Source organism: Eptatretus burgeri, chromosome 5, assembly GCF_056783735.1.
Source record: "Eptatretus burgeri isolate ZD-2024b chromosome 5, Ebu_testis_v1, whole genome shotgun sequence".
Lineage (NCBI taxonomy): Eukaryota > Metazoa > Chordata > Myxini > Myxiniformes > Myxinidae > Eptatretus > Eptatretus burgeri.
In genome coordinates this window covers 69,685,700-69,704,048 of record NC_140965.1, presented here as the reverse complement: position 1 = coordinate 69,704,048, position 18,349 = coordinate 69,685,700, and the positions used below count along the sequence as shown (strand labels likewise).

At 42.8% G+C, this 18,349-nt stretch overlaps 1 protein-coding gene across 2 annotated transcripts in view; it reads left to right on the top strand.

Annotated features, from left to right (window-relative positions):
• Window positions 1-18,349, top strand: part of MAPKAP1 (MAPK associated protein 1) — a 269,365-nt gene that overhangs the window by 214,883 nt on the left and 36,133 nt on the right. Inside the window, exons 8-9 of one of the 2 annotated variants that reach the window (XM_085882336.1) lie at window positions 444-572; window positions 11,912-12,049. In XM_085882336.1, coding sequence (XP_085738462.1) covers window positions 444-572; window positions 11,912-12,049 — 267 coding nt within the window. Of the gene's footprint in view, window positions 1-437; window positions 573-11,911; window positions 12,050-18,349 lie in introns of both variants that reach the window. The other variant, XM_085882335.1, reaches the window with a different exon arrangement.

Sequence of the window (18,349 nt, the reverse complement as noted above, 5' to 3'; positions counted from 1 at the left end):
ATTCGAATCCGTCCAAAAGGTTTTAAATATTGTGCGAAAATATCGTTTTTGGACATATTTCTGAATGGTGAAGAAGCACTGAAAAAAATTATTGTATCAGGATCCAGATCTTCACAAATATCTAATCAATTTTTCCTTGGGTGCAAGTGTACAGAATAATGTGTATCGCATAGGCCGATACGTTTGGATAATTCACAGGGTTACTGGTTTCCAATTTTTTGGGTAGTATGGTGAATTTTTCGCCAACTTGATGAACTTTTACCTCGTTGCAAGTCAATCACAGCTCGGTCTATTTGTGCTGTTTCCATTGCATCAACGTTTTATATTTGGTTCCAGAAGCAATGTGGTTCCATAAGCGAGTTTTAGATTTGGTTTCATCAATAGTTGTATGGTTTTCTTGTGCTACGCAGTTGCTGAGTTTTGGACAATTTTGTCAGATGCAGGTTCACAAAGGGTGGAGGGCTTCGACACAGTCATGCTGTCAGCCTACGGAGCTGTGCACAGTCCCCAACATAAGGCGTACAACATCAGCTGTATCCATCGTCTCAGATTCAATACGGAAGTGCAGCTTGGTGAGAATGCCTTCACCCTACCCTCACTGCCCAACCTCCCCCTCCTCGTACCCCCGACTAAGATTATCCACAAGTTTCTTTAATTGGATTTACGAGCAAACAGTTTCCTTACTGACGGGTTAATTCCCCCAGAATTACGATGGGATGACTTGTAATACACACTCTCACCAGGAGCGGCGCTATACAATACAGATTTACATAGTGAGAATTGACATGCCTCCCCCACCCCCTGAACCCCTGGGACTATTTATTTAGTTATTTATTTTTACTGCCTATAACCTCCCCTTGCACACCCCAAGTACAACTACCAGTTTTCAACTCGTTCTATCCAGCGGTTCAGGAGTGCATAGAAGTCAAACACACAAACAAACTAAAGAATTCATAAAACACCTTAACCCGTGCAGTCTTGACAAACAACGATGTGGGCGGGGACTGCAAGCTGCAAATTTGATTGGTCGTGATGACCTAAAATGCCGTAATATTTTGTCCAAGTACTGCTAAACAGAAAGGTTTTTTTAATTGACAAAAAGGTGATTTCTGTTCTCCAGTGATTAAGTGTATAATCATTTGAAATAAAATAAAGATTTTAACAGTTGGAGAAAAAAAACCTCAGAAGTTTATCACCGTTGATGTCGCGTATTTTACACCACCCTACTGTGTGTGTCCTTTATGTTGTCCTTAAAAACAATAAGTTTCCTGTTTTGAATGATTTTCAGTTTTGTTGACTGACAGGCAGGCAGACAGAGTAAAAATATTATCTCGTTCCTCTCTGCGCATGTGCGATTGGGATGAATTTCGAGCCAAAGTATTGGAAAACTCCAAGTCGTTTTCTGATTCATGTTCCGATTTGTGTTCAAAATATAACATTCAATTAAAATCAAGTTGTTCCTCTATCATCATATCACATCATTCCTCTATCATGTTCCTCTATCATGAACTGACCTTTGTAGACAGATAGACAGACAAAGTGAACCAATTGCTTAACCCTGCTTTTCGCTTCTTGTGCATGGGGTCACCAACACACAAACAAAATAGAAGTGCACTCGGAAGAGCGCATACCTCCGCCACGTAATGCTTGATCCATGAGAACCTATCGGCCCAATACATTTTTGAAAGATCATGCCATACTGTACTATATCGTTTTTGGCCCGATCTCCCAATGGTGAAGAATCACTTTAAAAATTAAATAATTCTCGTATCCAGATCCGGAGTTGGATTGTCACCAAAATGGAATCAATTCTTCCTTGCCAGACCCCCAACGTGTCCAGTAAATTTCGTCCAAATCCGTCCACAACTTTTTGAGATGTCTTGCTATATATTAGTTTAGCCCGAAAAAAAAATTGTCAGATCCAGATCCAGATCTTCACCTCAATTGAATGAAATCTTCCTTGTCACACACCCAACATGTCCACCAAGTTTCATCTGAATCCGTCCACAACTTTTTGAGATATCGTGCTATATATCATTTTGGCACTATTTCTCAATGGTGAAGAATCACTTTAAAATTCTAGTAGTCGAATCCGGATTCGGATCTTCACCAAATTCGCATCAGTTCGTCCTTGTCACACATGGAATCTGTCTACAAAATTTCATTCAGATCCGTCCACAACTTTTTGAGATATCTTGCACACAAACAAACAAAGAAACAGACAAAACAACCAGACGGAAAGGGTTGAAAACATAACCTCCTTCACCCTTCGGTGGCCGAGGTAACAAACCTCGTGAATCGATTAAAAACTAAATGATCCAGTAAAAAGTAACTCGGGAGTGATGGAAAACATGAAGAAAAACTTGAAGGGCTCTCAGTAGAGCGCATACCTCCGCCACGCAATGCCTGATCCATGAGAACATGTCGGGCCCAATACATTTTTGAACTTGATCGACGCGCATGTAGAAATGCCAAAAAAAAATTAAAAAATCGAATTAAAAAAAAAAAAAAAGTTGCAAAATTTTCTACGTTTTTTTTTGGGGGGTGGGGGAGGGGTGGGGGTTGGAAATCACTTAAAACATGTAGAAATGCAAAATAAATGTCGAAATTCTGGTAAAAATCGGATGTTTTGGAGACGTTTTACGATTGTATAAAAAATATTTCACTCGCCGCGTCACGGCTCGTCACGTGGTGCAGCGCGCTCGAGCAGAGGCGTCGTTGAGTCACGTAAAGGTTTTCCGTGTGCGTGCTGACGGTGTTTTCGATAAAGATGGTGTTTAAAAGTCAGTTTTTATCCCAATAAAGGTTATCGTCACATGCCTGACTCACTAAGCCGTCGGATTATGTTAAGATTGTTGGTGGATGGCCGAATATTACGGTTTTGTAACTTTGATAAAATAATATTAAATAATTGCGTGGAAAAATGGAGATTTTTGCATCGGTCGACATTACGATTTTTGATGGTTTGGTACAGAATCATCGTAGAAACTTCTTGTTTGCGTCGCTACCTTCTCTAGAGACAGCTTTTATTAGACAAGGTCAGAGGTCAAGTTGACGATTTCGTAAGTTCCAGTCTATGACTGCTTGTTTGTTTGTTGTCTGTTTGTTTGTTTGTGTACAGGATATCTCAAAAAAGTTGTGGACGGATCCGGATGAAATTTTGTGGACAGGTTGGGTGTGTGTGTGTGACAAGGCCAAACTGACTAGATTTTGGTGAAGATCCAGATCTGGATTCCACTACTGGAACTTTTAATGTGATTCTTCACCATTGAGAGCTCGGGCCAAAAATGATATATATCATGATATCTGAAAAACATTGTGGATGGATTTGGAGACAACTTGGTGGACATGTTGGATGGTGACAAGGAAGAATTGATTCAATTTTGGTGAATATCCGGATCTGATAATATTTTAAGTGATTCTTCACCATTGAGAGAAAGGGCTAAACCGATATGTAGCACAATATCTCAAAACGTTGTGGACGGATTCGGACGAAACTTGGTGGACATGTTGGGTGTGTCGCAAGGATGAATTGATTGAGCCTGATATGTTCTCGTGGATCAGGCATTACGTGGCGGAGGTATGCGCTCCACCGAGTACCCTTCTAGTTTATATTTAACTTCCGCCATCTTCGAAGATGGATGGAGGTTTACTGTTTTCACACCTTTCTGTTTGTTTGTTTGTTTGTTTGTTTGTGAACAGTATTACGGAAAAACTCCTCGATGGATTTCGACGAAACTTGGTGGGGGGGTTAGGTATGGTCCAAGGATCATGCCATTAAATTTTGGATTTGGACTTCCCCCCCCCCAAAAAGAATTGTTAGAGAAATTTTTTTTTTTTTTTTTTGCTTTTCTACATGTTTTAAGTGATTTCCAACCCCCCCCCCCAAAAAAAAATTGTTAGAGAAATTATTTTTTTTTGCATTTCTACGTGTTTTAAGTGGTTTCCAACCCCCCCCGAAAAAAATTGTTACCCCCCCCACAAAAAATAGAGAAATTTTGTTTTTGCATTTCTACTTGTTTTCAGTGATTTCCAACCCCCCCCAAAAAAAATTGTTAGCGCCCCCAATAAAAAATTGTTAGAGAAAAATTTTTTTTTTGCATTTATACATATTTTAAGTGATTTCCAACCCTCCCCAAAGAATTTACCCCCCAAAAAAAATTGTTAGAGAAATTTTTTTTTTTTGCATTACATATTTTAAGTGATTTCCAACCCCCCCCCAAAAAATTGAGAAAAAAATATTTTTTTGCATATTTACATGTTTTAAGTGATTTCCAACCCCCCAAAAAAATTGTTACCCCCCCAAAAAAAGGAATTTTTTTTTTTGCATTTCTACATGTTTTAGGTGATTTCCAACCCCCTCCCCCCAAAAAATTGTTAGAGAAAAAAAATTTTTGCAATTTTTTTTCAACAAAATTTCAATTTTTTTTTTTTTTTGCATTTTTACATGTTTTAAGTGATTTCCAACCCCCCCCCCCCCAAAAAAAAATGTTGGAGAAAAGAACTATAACTCTGTCAGCACTGTTGACATATTTAATGAATAAGATATAAGGTTCATTTGAGTGACCCAGCAGTATTGGCGGCGGAGGTTTTGCACTCTCCCGAGTGCTCCCCCTCAAGTTTGTATTTTTGTGTTTCTTTGTTTTTTTACTTCCCATGCCAGATGAGAGGGTATTGCTTTTTGCTCCATTTGCCTGTTGAAATCAAATCGGAAAACATCTATCATTATTTACTTTTAACAATGTGTATATATGCATCAGGAAAAAGATAGTTGGTTTCTGGTTTCATGGCCATTTGAGAGTTACAATTCCACGGGATTCCTGTATATTTTGTGGGATTGTGAGTTGGACAGGCAACCAGGATGGGCCATGGCATGTAGGAGCTGCTTCGATCTGTGAAGTCGGTAATAGCATGATAGGGGAAGGGAAAGCATGAAATATTCCACTTAGTTAGGGAATTTTAGCAAATTGTATTGACCATCTGTGAAAAAATTGCTTACCAAAAAATTTCTTCACTAACGTATTCATCGAGGTGTCTACTAACACCTATCAATTAGTGCAAACCCAAATCCTTGTGGAAAATTCTGGGGAGGCAATCAAAGTTCGGGTGCTCAGAGGGCCTGCGCGGAAAAATCGGAAAATTAACTTTTGCCAATATTGACTTGTGGGATGTCTAACTAGGGGGTTTTTGGGGTGCTGAATTGATTCCAACCATTACTTTTGAGATAAAAACACTCCTTGATCATATAAAATGTATTTTATTGACATTTTTAACAGAACTGTGCTCAATGGAAATGTTGCTTCGTCAGCTTTTACAGCCTTATTCATCAAACTCCCCAGTATCTTCCTCACTCCCCAGTATCTTCCTCACTCCTCTTGTCATCCAGCTGGTTTATGTTCAGGCAAGAGTTACCATGACAGATGCCGCAAGCAGAAATACACTTGACTCCTTGCTTTTTACAGCAGCACCTGAGTGAGCTGCAGTCCCCCGCACAGTTGCAGCTGGCAAACGTCAGGAGGTAGTCTGGTGCAATGGGGTCTGTAGAAGGGACTGGTGCATATCCTTGCTCAGTGAGTTGCCATCCATAGTCCCGGGCATCCAACGATGGACTTTGCAGCATCAGCCAGTCTCTAGTCTGGAGGTAAGCTCAGAGAGAGTGCTGTGCTGCAGCTCCTTTTGTCGGGGGGAGTTTCTCAGGTTTTATGCTCCCAGTAGCAGCTCACTTGCTGAAGATGTCGAATCTCAAGTCTTCCAAGTCTTTGGAGGATTTCCCATGGAACATGAGCATGAAAAGATCACAGCCTGCTTTAATGATATCACCTTTCTCAGCTCGGATGTCCATAAACACGTCCATTGCCCTCTCTGCTTCATCAGTCTTGCAGAGCTTGCTTAGCAAAGTTGGTTTACTAAACCCCAAAATTGCAGACACTGTATCGCAGCCAGAGAAGCTGTGCAAGAAGATGAGATACCTCCGGTATATCTCTGGGAGGGCCTCCTGGATCTTTCCGACATCGTAAGATGTTTCTTTGGTTGTCGTGAGGAAGATCGGATGGTCTGCAACATGATGAATCAGCATAACCAGGACGTCTGTGTCCTCAGCCCTCACCTCGACAGGGGACTCTCTGGCCTCATCTAGAGCTGCGCGGACGATGGAGGTGTCGGCATCATCGGAGCATTGCTGTACACTGATTCCATTCCTACTAAATGTCTCAGCAAGGAGCAGAACGAGCTGGGCTTTGTTGTTCATGTTATCGTGGAACTTTTCTCTTGCAATGATGACTTGCAATGACTTTTCTCTTCCAGTCCTCATTTAGTCTTCCAATCAACGCCTCATCCCCCACAAGCTCAGAATGTGATAAGATCCGTGGGTGGCCTTTATTGGAGACTTTTGAGAGCGAATGCTTTTCAATCCCGGAACCACCACCACAGATGAAACACCTCAAGCCAGGTTCAGTCACATCCTTGTCCATACTGTCCTAAAAAATAAGACATTTTTTTGTAAACAACAGACAGGACATTAAATTTTGACACAAAACAGACAGAACACACATACCAGTGATGTATTTTAACATTAATAGGTCCACTCTACGTTGAATATATTCAACTTCTATTGAGTCCGGTACACAATAATTTTATAGCTAAAAGCTCTTAGCTAATGTCAGGTAACACAGAGAAGTCTACTGAGCATGAGCACAAGTATAACCAACAATATAGCAGTGGTTTCAAAAATGTTGTATGCTGGTTTCAGCACAATTTGAACAATCTGAATCAATTGAGCCAAATTACCCCAAAACACAGTCTGAGATATCTAAAAATGTATCAAATCAATATTTTACGGCCAGGGATTCATTTTTCCTCAAATTCAATGGTTGGAATCAATTCAGCACCCCAAAAAACCCCAAGTTAGACATCCCACAAGTCAATATTAGCAAAAGTTAATTTTCCGATTTTTTTCGCGCAGGCCCTCTGAGCACCCGAACTTTGATTGGCTCCCCAGAATTTTTCACAAGGATTTGGGTTTGCACTAAATGATAGGTGTTCGTAGACACCTAGATGAATACGTTAGTGAAGAAAGTTTTTGGTAAGTAATTTTTTCACAGATGGTCAATACAATTTGCTAAAATTCCCTAACTAACTGTTTAGATGTGGGAATGCCCGTTTGCTTTTATGAGCAGGTGAAGGTTGAGGAGAGTACAGAATTGGGCTTAGGAGAGGGGGGAGCAAAGATGGAACAGTGTTGGGAGGGGAGGTTGAGGCTTGAGGGGGAGGGAGGGTGAAGACCTTCAGTGGGTCGGGGGAGGGTGAGGACTTGGGGTTGGAGGGGATGGTGCAAAGATGGGACAAAGTTGGAAGGGGAAGGTTGCGGTTTTGGGAGGGTTGAGAGGGGAGGTTGAGGAGTTATGGTGATGGTGGGAAGGGGGTTTGAAGGCTGAGAGTGGGGGAGGGGATTTACGCCTTAGGGTTGTGAGGGAGAGGGTGAGGATTTGTAGTTGGGAGGCAAAGGTTGAGGACTTGGGGTTTGGAAAGGGGGGTTGATGACTTGGGGTCCTGTGAGGGGGGAGGGGATTTGAGGACTCAAAGTACATTTTACATTGTGCAGATGTTCTGCGGGTCCCTGATAGTTAATTGTAGTGGGAATGAAAGGGAAATTATAACTCTGACTTGTAAATCTCAGTAAACGATGAAAGTACTGAGCATAAGCACATGTACGCAGGGTTTCCTTTTTGTGTTTTTTTTTTCTATGCTAAGTTCATGTTACCTTTGCCTTATCTCTGCTGTTAAAAACATCCCACTTTCCTAACCACTCTGTGATATTTCAAACATGTTGATGGAATCATCGTAGTTGTTGTACAAGCCCATCTTGGCAGGCATCAAACATCAAGCTCACTCCTGGTTCCCAATACTCGAGCAAGGTTATGAATATCAGACGTGCCTCGTCTTAGAGCCGTGCGATGCTCGATGGACCGCCGGTGTGCAAGCCCGCTTTAGAAATAGGGCATGCCTTGACGAATTGCTCCATCCCCGGTTCAAAATGAACTCTGCTCACTTTTTGCTCCGATAGGTCTGTGCTGCTTGCTTGTACCATTTTCTACGCCACCTTTCTCATGCTCACCAACTCTCCTTCACCTTTTGCTAAAATTATATTTTTTTCTGTTACGGTGCTTTGTGTTTTATTTTTCCGTTTTTTTCCTGCCTTGCTGTGTGTTTCATCGAGCTTCCCTTGATTAAATAAATTTTAAGCATTTTTTTTCTTTTTGAGTAAAATATTTAGTTTTTCATTATTCGATTGCACTGATTTTTATGAAAGGTTTTAACGAATCTAGCATGACATGATGTAATGGTACATGGACCAAATAATGTGTGATTATAATTAACAAACTCAAGTCTGGCATTTCACTCAAGCCGACTGACGGTCTTCAAGCAGCCATCGAACTTCGAGACTGGTCTCCCATATCTACTTTCTCCAACATCAACTCGTCCTGGGAATTCTTTCAAAGAAACTTGCTCTCCCTCATGCACAGATTTATCCCCTCTCGTGTTCAGTTGTCCTACCCATCCTCCCACCTATGGTTCACTGAAGCTTGTGGCGAGGCAGTTATCCTGAAACAACTTCCATTTACCTCATGGAAGGCAAATCCAACTGTGGGCAATCTCAGTTCGTTCCACAAAGCTCGGAACAAGTGTGTATCTACCCTCAGGAGAGCCAGAAAACAACATCTTTCTAATCTCAAGTCTGATCTCTCAAACCTGTCTCCCTCCTCCAAATCCTGGTGGTGTTCAGTTAAGTCTGTTTCTGGTGTATGTTCCCCCTCCATCCCCTCCCTTACTTCAAATGCCTGCACAGCTGACACTGCACGTGAAAAGGCTGAATGCCTAAACTCCGTGATTGCTTCTAAATCTTGTGTCCTAAACCCATCACTATCTCTACCCACCTTACCCAGTCGCACCCAGCTGTTCCTGGACTCTGTATCTTTTTCTTCTGACAAGGTGGAGACTTTGCTGTCAAACCTCGATTCAGGTTCTGCAACCGGTCCAGACAGCATCAGCCCACGTGTCCTAAATACCTTCTCTACTGCTCTTTCTCACCCTCTCTCTGTTCTATTCACCCTCTCATTTGCTCAAGGTCATCTGCCATCTGCTTGGAAATCAGCAAACATCACTGCCGTGCATAAAAAAATGTGTAAAAACAGATCCCTGTAACTACAGACCAATCAGCCTTCTCACAATCATCAGCAAGGTTATGGAATCCATCATCGCTTCAGACATTAAATCCTTCCTCTTCTCCAATGGCTTGATTTCCGATCATCAATTTGGTTTCAGACCAGGTCACTCTACCCTGGATATGCTGCTTCTGCTCTCCCAACAATGGATGGAGGTCCTCAATGCTGGACATGAATTCCGGACATGGTCTGGCACCCTGCCCTGCTCACCAAACTCTCTTCCCATGGTATCCAAGGCCATCTCCACTCATGGCTCACAGACTTCCTCTCCTGTCGCAGTCAACGTGTGGCCCTCAATGGAGTTCTCTCATCCCCTCTTCCTGTCCAGGCTGGAGTTCCTCAAAGCAGTGTTCTGGGCCCTGTGCTTTTTCTGGTTTTCATCAATGATCTCTCTGACTCTGGAAAATCCTCTTTATCTCTTTGCTGATGACTCCACTCTCTGCCGTACCATCTGTCATCCCTCAGACCGACAAGCAGCAGCTTCTTCACTCACTGCAGATCTGGATAAAATCACAAACTGGTCCAACACGTGGAACATGTCTTTCAATCACCACAAATCTCACACTCTCACTCTGTCTCTCCGAAAGGACCGTCTGGAACCCCTCCCCCCCATCTACTTTCTCAACAATCCTCTTGAAGAAGTCCTTTCATTCAAGCTTCTGGACCTCACTATCTGCCATGATCTTTCCTGAGAAAGCCACATTTCGAACCTCGCCTCAAAAGCCAGTCGCCGATTAGGCATCCTCCATCGTGCGACGTCCTTCCTTGGCACACCTGATCTCCTGACCACTTACAAAGCTTTCATCCGCAGTCTGATGGAGCCTGATCTGATGGAGCCTTTCATCCGCAGTCTGATGGAGCCTGATCTGATGGAGCCTTTCATCCACAGCCTGATCCGCAGCCTTGGCACACCAAAGCTTCATACTGTTCTCCCCTCTGGGCTGGTGTTCTCACCTCTCACCTTTCTCGACTTCACGATGTGGAAACCAAGGCATTTAAGATCATTGGTATCCCTTCATGAGGTCTCTCACTCTGTCAGCGCAGGCAGGTTGGTGGGCTATCTGTCTTCCACTGTCTCCTCTATGGCCTTGTCCCCCCCCCCCTCCTCTGTCTGCTATCTGTGTCCCCCATATTTTGGCAGGGCACTCAAGATCCACCAACAACCCCCTTCTGGTAAAACTACTAAAATCCCGAATCACTGCTCACCTTCACTCTTTCATTCCTCCTTTTTCCCACCTTTGGAGAAACTCCCCACTCTCTCTTCAATCCTATTCTTCCCTCCAAGTGTTCAAAACAGCTGTTCACCCCCATCTCTTATCTTCCCCCATCCAAAACCATGATCTTTTCTATCCTCATTAATCCACCCCAAACCCACCTCCTTCAAATTCCCTGCTTTCCTACCTGAAAGTCCCTGTAATGTCCATCTTGTTTACCCACAAGTTCCCCGCCCCATCCCTCTCCCTTCCACAGATCTCCTCATGTGTCTGTTCCCCACTGTTTTGTGCTTCCCTCTCCCGTCCCTCTTGTCTCCTGCTCCCATTGTTATATGTTCTGTGTGTTCGCTCTTATACGAGCCTCGACATTGTGTATATATATAAAAATAAAATAAACTTTTGCAAATGCACGTCGGTCCTCAAATGTTCAAACTGTAAGATTTATTATTTTACATTGATCTGAGGCTCTCGCAGGAGTTTGTATGTGCAACACATGCCGGACAAAGACATTAGTAGACATCAGTGCACTTTCCCATTAATTGCAAGGACATGAGTAGACGATGGACAAACACATACGGTGTGTGCGATTGGAACCTTGTGAACCTGCATCGTGAGCTGGCAGTTCAAATGGGAACACTAACAGGCCAGATGGGAACACTTGATAATAATTTACAATCATTTCCTGCCTGATAGTTGGGCATTCATTCCGTTGTAACACTCTTGCATCATCCCAACAGTGCATTTGCTCTTTCTCTCCTGTTTATATTTAAATGTATTTTTTTCTAATTAATATTTGACTCTTACGGTAATATAATTGCGTGAAATTTCATTTTACCAGGGCATGGATTGGGCTCTGTTGTGAAGGCCTCAGTGTGTGTGTGTGTGTGTGTGTGTGTGTGTGTGTGTGTGTGTGTGTGTGTGTGTGTGTGTGTGTGTGTGTGTGTGTGTGTGTGTGTGTGTGTGTGTGTGTGTGTGTGTGTGTGTGTGTGTGTGTGTGTGTGTGTGTGTGCGCGCACATGCACCATGTGGCTCTTTCTTTCCTTCTGCTTATGCTAATTCCACATTTGGGGCACTGTGATTGGTTCCAGTCAAGCGGTACGAAACCCGTCACATGGGCTCGCTCGAGCGGTTCAGACCTCATGTCGCATCTCATATGCTCCACCTGAAACCACAGGTTCACTGGATGTGCTGGGTGGTTTTAGAAGGTTTGCATATTCAAGTCTCAATGCTACCGGTGACCCAGTTATCTGTTCCATCTTCCATCATTCTTCGTGCGACAACACTATTTCTGGAGGAGAGGATGTCTCCCTGGTTATAATTTGAATGTTTTTTTTTTTCTTCTAAAGTCTGACTTGTATCAGTGTCGTCTTGCTTTGTCAATCATAATAATAGAGAAGATCATCAATGATCGAACTAAGTGCTGGATATGACTTGACATTTCACTTCCTAAGACTCTCCAATTGTGTGTGCATGCAGGGATCTGTGGTGACAAGGTGGAGATTGAACCTGTGCTACCTACCAAGGGGGGTGGGAAGTTTTGGATGAAGCAGAAGCCTTTATCTATAGATGCTGAGCTGCTGTGTGCATGCGAGGTGGTTGAGGAGAAATCGCCTGGTAAGAACAAAACCCAACACTCACATTTGGGAGGGAGGCCTCCATAATGGGATCATTTGCTTGGGAGCACTTTTTATGCCTCCAATGACGAAGTCGCCAGAGCCATTGTGTTTTTGGGTTGCCACGTCCGTCCATACGTACATCCGTCCGTCCACGCTAATTTTCTGTTTTCTCTGCAACCGCTTATCCGATTGACACAATTTTCACTGTAGGTGCACTTGTCATGTAGAATGTTTTAATGATGATTATGACGTCATAGGTCATTTGGTCTTGGCAGCCATGTTTGAAAAAAGCAAAAACTTTGGACCTCTGCATCTCCAAAACTGCTCCATGGAAAAAATTGAAACTTGGCACATGTAAAGTACTCCCTATGGGAAACAAGTGTTTTTTTATGATATAGGTGGCTTCGTTATGACGTCATAATTGCATACGTCAAACGCTTTATCCAATCGATATGAAAAAGTTTTGAGGGTCATCTCGGGATAAATTGTATGGTGGGGGGGGGGGAATTGATGATGTCATCGGTAACGTGGTTTGGTAGCCATATTTATTTCAACACAAAAGCCTTCAAAAATCTTCTTTGAAATGGCTGAACAGATTGAGGCAAAACTTTACAGGTGTGATCACCCATCCATAAGGAACAAAATGTTATTTACCTATGATGTCATAAGTCACATGGTTTGGCCACGATGATTTTTTTGAAGCATAAACCTTTAAAAACCTTCTACACAACAGCTTAACGGATCGAGGGGAAACTTCACCCTTATATTTCCCAAGCCCTGGGGATACCAGGGTGTTCACAATGAATTAATAGGTCACATGGTCTGGAAGCTGCATTGGATTCAACAAAAATCTTAAAAAAAAAATTATTTCTCATGAACTGCTTCATCAATCGACCTGAAACTTCACAATTATGATCTGGTCGTCATGGGGAATATATGTTTTAAATTTCAACCTAATCAGACGCATGGTTTGGCAACCAGAATTATTTGATATTTTGAATCTGGGTTTCGGGATTTATACCAAACTTGGTACAAGTATGTATAATAATGTGGGGGAGGCATATCTGTTGATGTCAAAGAGTGCCTTTCTAGTTTATACTTGGAAACAGAGATGCTAAATGGGACACATGACTCCGTTACATAGCAAATGGATCTTTGGTCAAATTCCCAACAAAATGGCCTGGAATCAAGCCTTCGGAAACTGATGGGATTCAACAAATTCTGTCAAGATTATCCCATTCCATTTTTAAGCCGGCCAAATATCGCACTGTTGTGAGGTCATTCATTACACCGAATTTAATGTAGAGCTCTCAAACACTGCTGGTTTAACTTGGAATTGAGAAGTTCCAAAAAAATCCAAATCCATTGGGACCATACACTGTAGAGAGCGTTGGTGCTGCCAAAGCAGTCTCCTGGGCTATTGGGCACAATCCTGGACAGGTCACCACTCTGACACAGGAGACACAAATGGCTCAATTATCCCAGCAAGCTGGTACTCACTTTGCCAACCTTGGAAGGATGACAGGCTGAGTCAAATCGGAAAACAAACCTGCCGTTGAACAGTACTTTGTCTCAAAATTTGTCCTGATCGCACATGCACAGAGAGGAGTGAGATGATGGTTTTGCTGTCTTGTCTACCTGGCAGTCAACCAAAATTGAAAATCATTCCATGTCCATACCTGGACATGTTAAATAAGGTGGTGTATAAGACACTGCATCAATAGCGCTAAACTTCTGGAATCTTTTTTTTAATGATTTTTTTTTTTTTTTTGTAGACAATGTCGAGGCTCATATAAGAGCTAAAAAAGATTATTTTATTATTATAGTGCTGTACATACGTGAACACTGCAAGGGGTAACGTGTTCTATGCACATAGTGATTACAGTCATTCTTTTGTCTTCATTTACATTGATTTTAAAAATGCCGTTATGATCCAAGTCCTTCGAATGAGCATTCAAAATATTCTCAGATTTGCTTATTCTTTGGCACTCCAGAGCACGGTTTTTGGTCATTATAAACCTACATGTGTTTGCTTGTTCTCTTTGATGAGTTTAATTTATCCAACATTGTTTGTTTGTTTCATGGGATCATTCAAAAGGTTGCTACGTCATACAATCATAGATCTCACCAAGATTGAGCATCGAGGTATCATCAAATTTTTATTGAAAGAAGATGCAGCCCCGAATAAAACCACAAACACATGGTGGCCGTGTACGGAGAAAGGTGCACCTTTATACTTTATATTAGCCAAATTGGCCGTTGATTTTACATGTGGATGCAAGTACCTTGAAGATGCAAATACCGACCAGCTTGGGATGGCCAACAGATCAACCGACCATCAAACTGTCACCCGAGTTAATGGAATAATCATGGAGGATCTCTGCTTTACAGTTGTCAAAATATCTGCAGTACTTGTGATTTATCATTGACTTTTCACCATCTACGAATATGTGGGACATGTCCAAGATCTCAGCAAGATGGGTCCTCCAAAACCTTCGAACTCAAAACTCTACAGCAATGTCATGAGCTTCTCAAATTGGTCAATACAGATCCAGCTGACTTTATCACTAGGTTGCTAACAGGTGATGAAACTTGCCTTCACCACTGGGTTCCTAAAACCAAACTGGGACCCATGCATTGGAAGCACAAGCGATCACTGGCACCAAAGACATTCCACACCCAATCCTCAAGCGGCAAGATCATACCTTTGATTTCCTGGGGTGACGAAGGAATCCTGATTAAATCTACACCTTACAAAAGTATCATCGCAGGAGAATAGTACACCACACCCATGGCAAACATTGTGGCAGGACATCAAGGACAAACACTGAGGGATGCTGATCAAAGGTCTGTTCCTCTATTATGACAAAGTGCTTCAGTACAAGGACCTTGTTGCACAGGTCACCAGTCTTAACTGTGGCTTTGAGCAGAAAGATCATCCATACCCCCACACAGCCCAGACCTGGCCTTCAGTGACCGATCTGATTTGACACATGAAGTACCGCCTACGTGTTCACCAATACCGATTCGCCGACATCAAGGAACTGACTAAAGCAACCAAGACTTGGCTGAAGGAAAAGTCTCTTATACCATGCTCTATACAGACTAAGCGTTAGTTCTGCCGCAGCAGTTCCTTGTCCAGGGTGACAATCTTGGATGGGTCGACACTCCAACACAGGAAGTTAGGACAGGAATTTATCATTTACTCACGATGCCAGAAGACATTGTGGGATCTTTTCAAAGGACACCATGGGATCTTTAAACGTACACCAACTAATATGCCGGCAGATGGGACGCCCAGTTTAACATCCATCCAAGGGCCTGTGAAACACTGGGATGACAGTTCATAGCTGAGTCGGGATTCAAACCCAGGAAAGACAACTCGCAGGCGAATATGCATACCATTAGGCCATCCTGCCAGTCCTGAAGGAAAAGTCTGAAAATATATTTTCTTTTGGATTAGACAGTTTGAAGGACAAATTGAGCAGGTACACACCGAGGTAAAGGGTCTCTGTGTTGAAAAACAAGAAAATCTTGGCAGTTCTTGGACTATTTATCCTTCCTCGAACTTTTTGAACAGCCCTTGCACCAGGAACAAAGAGATATGTTTTGCACACCGTGTGTGGCAAGACACTGAACCATATACCTTCCCACTCTCAGCACGCACAGGTTTGTAGCCTCACGATGCTCACCCTCCTTTCTTTTGGGTTTCGCCCCGACTGCCCTCTCTGTCCTTTTCCCCCTCCCAACCCCACCATGTTGCTCGCTTTCATCCAATAACCCATTCCTCGTTACATCCGACAACTCCAAGCTTCATGCTCACCTCCGCTCCTCTGTTAGTTTTCTCTCATCTGTGGAATCGCCTCACTCATCTGACCTATTGCCCTCTATGCTTGAGTTCTTCAGGACATCGGCTTGTCTGATTGCCTCCCTTCTCTGTCTGCAGCTTTATCCAGTCACTGATTTTCTTTGTCTTTTTGTTCCCTCTGCCCATGTTCCCTTTCATCCTTTATTGTGGTTAAAAAAACCTTTATTCAGTGTTTTGTAAAACTCAAACCTTCTCTCTAGCTCTCCCACACTAGCCTGGACCTATATATATATATATATATATATATATATATATATATATATATATATATATATATATATATATATATATATATATATATATATATATATATATATATATATATATATATATATATATATATGGATAACAAAACACCTTAATTTTATCAAACAAGTTCGCTGTACAATCTTTCAAACCTATAAAACACTATTGGATTCCTAGTTTATTCAGTGGTTAGCTTAACCGCGTGCAAACATTTTCACTTTGCTCCGAGGTGACTAACCAGTCCAGGGGGTTTTGTCCTCCACTGGCTTACTTACCAGCAGGGAGTGAACTCGTCAGACACCTTTCTCCTTGGATTTCTCTTCGACTTAAAATCCTGGAAAGCAACTTATGAGAAATTGCATGAACTATATAATTTGAATGTATCTGCAGATAGCTATGAGGAATGGTAAAAGGCTGTTTACTTGTTCAAGCAAATGATTACAAGCAACGTTTTCCACTAGTCATCCAAAGTATCATGCATTAGCCCCAATGTAAGAGGTTCTTAATTGCTTGATTAGTCTGTAAATGCTTTTTTGCCTATTGGGTCACCATCTTAGCCAAGTAACTTGAGGAATATGCTTTGTGGATCTCTCTATCTCTGTGTATATGCCCTCTTTTCTTCCTCCTCTACTGTTCCATCAATAACCAGGAAGAAGGTCTTCTTTCTGTGCAACTTGAATGGCAGTTCTGCTTCGCCGTTCACCCTATCCCCCCCCCCACCCTCCGCCACCCCCACTCCGTCTCAAATCTGTGTCCTTGGCAGCACTGAGCAACACAACTGCAGGCACGACCTTCGTCTCTTTCTGGAGGTTGCCGCCCGTCAAGATGCATCGCATTCCACGTTTGCAAAGGATGCTGCTGGGACACTGCACAATAATTTGAAAAGCACGGCGCAGCGTCGCTTTGGCCCAGATGCCTGCAGATAAAAAGGCGCTGGCGGCAGTAATTGTGAGCTCCGTGCTTCTTGGTGCCGAGTAATTGGGGCTGGCTCCTTTTCATCAGCCGGCGCTCTCGGCGCCTGTTGCCCGAGCGGTCGTCCTGCCGTGCTAATTCACAGGGCGCATGCTTGATCTGCCACCGTGGGGGAGAGCCGTGGGTGGGAACCCGACAAAACTCCGACTCAAAGGGAATGTTGTGCTAACCGCTGTCGTCCCAATAATTGGCCACAAGTTGCGAGAAAGTGCTGCTCTGCGTCCAATTTCTGCACGATGCACTACCGAGTGGGAAATGGTGATGATGCTTTGGGGTTTGCGTTTGCCCCACAGGGTCTGCTCTTGTCTTCACTTTTTGCCATTCTTTGACTGCTTACGAACTGTCGATACCCTTTCAAACTTTTCTGCACAAACATTCCAACACTTTTGAGAAATTAAAGTTTCACCGAAGCCAGGTTAATGTTCAAAAATACTCAGTATAACAAAATTCAGTTCTATTCCATCGTGATATTGAAGCATCACTTTTTCTGCGTTTTCCTCTGCACTCCCTGCATCCTCTGCTCACATCTCTACTCAAGCCGATTGGTGTCGGCCCCTTTTCACTTTCCATGCCGATCTCCAAGCTAACCCAAGTTTGCCATCCCTCAACTAGCGGTCGACTTTTGTAGTCGACTGAAGGATGGCATGATAGATAATTCGGTAGTGTGTCTGGGTTCTGTAGCGATGGCTTTAGTCAAATTCGGACCAAACAACTGCGGATCATGCCGTCCTTTGAATGAAAATGCAAAGTACAAAAGTAATGCCTTTTCATTTCTCTTCATCACCTCCAACATTATGAAGCCTGCATGTAAATTCAAGTCGTCTTGCTGAGTAACTCGTTAACTATTCCACGTAGTCCCCATCACGATAAATGCACGTTTTCCAACGTTGAACGATCACAAGATGTCCTTCACGTCGTCATCACTTTCAACACAACATGCATCCTTCAATCATCCAAAGACACGGTTGTCTGAAGGTGACAGATCCAGGCTTTACCCGGAGCAGGGAAACACAGTCCATCCAAACGGTGTGGTTGCCTCAGTGATGCGTAAGGTGGTTCTTTTAAATAAGTTGTTATGTCCAACTTCACCACCAAATGCTGTGCAAGGGAAAAGTCCTCGGTTGGAAAGCTTTCTCTCGCTCCCTCTCTCCTCTCCCTCTCTGTCTGTCTCTGTCTCTGTCTCTGTCTCTGTCTCTGTCTCTGTCTCTGTCT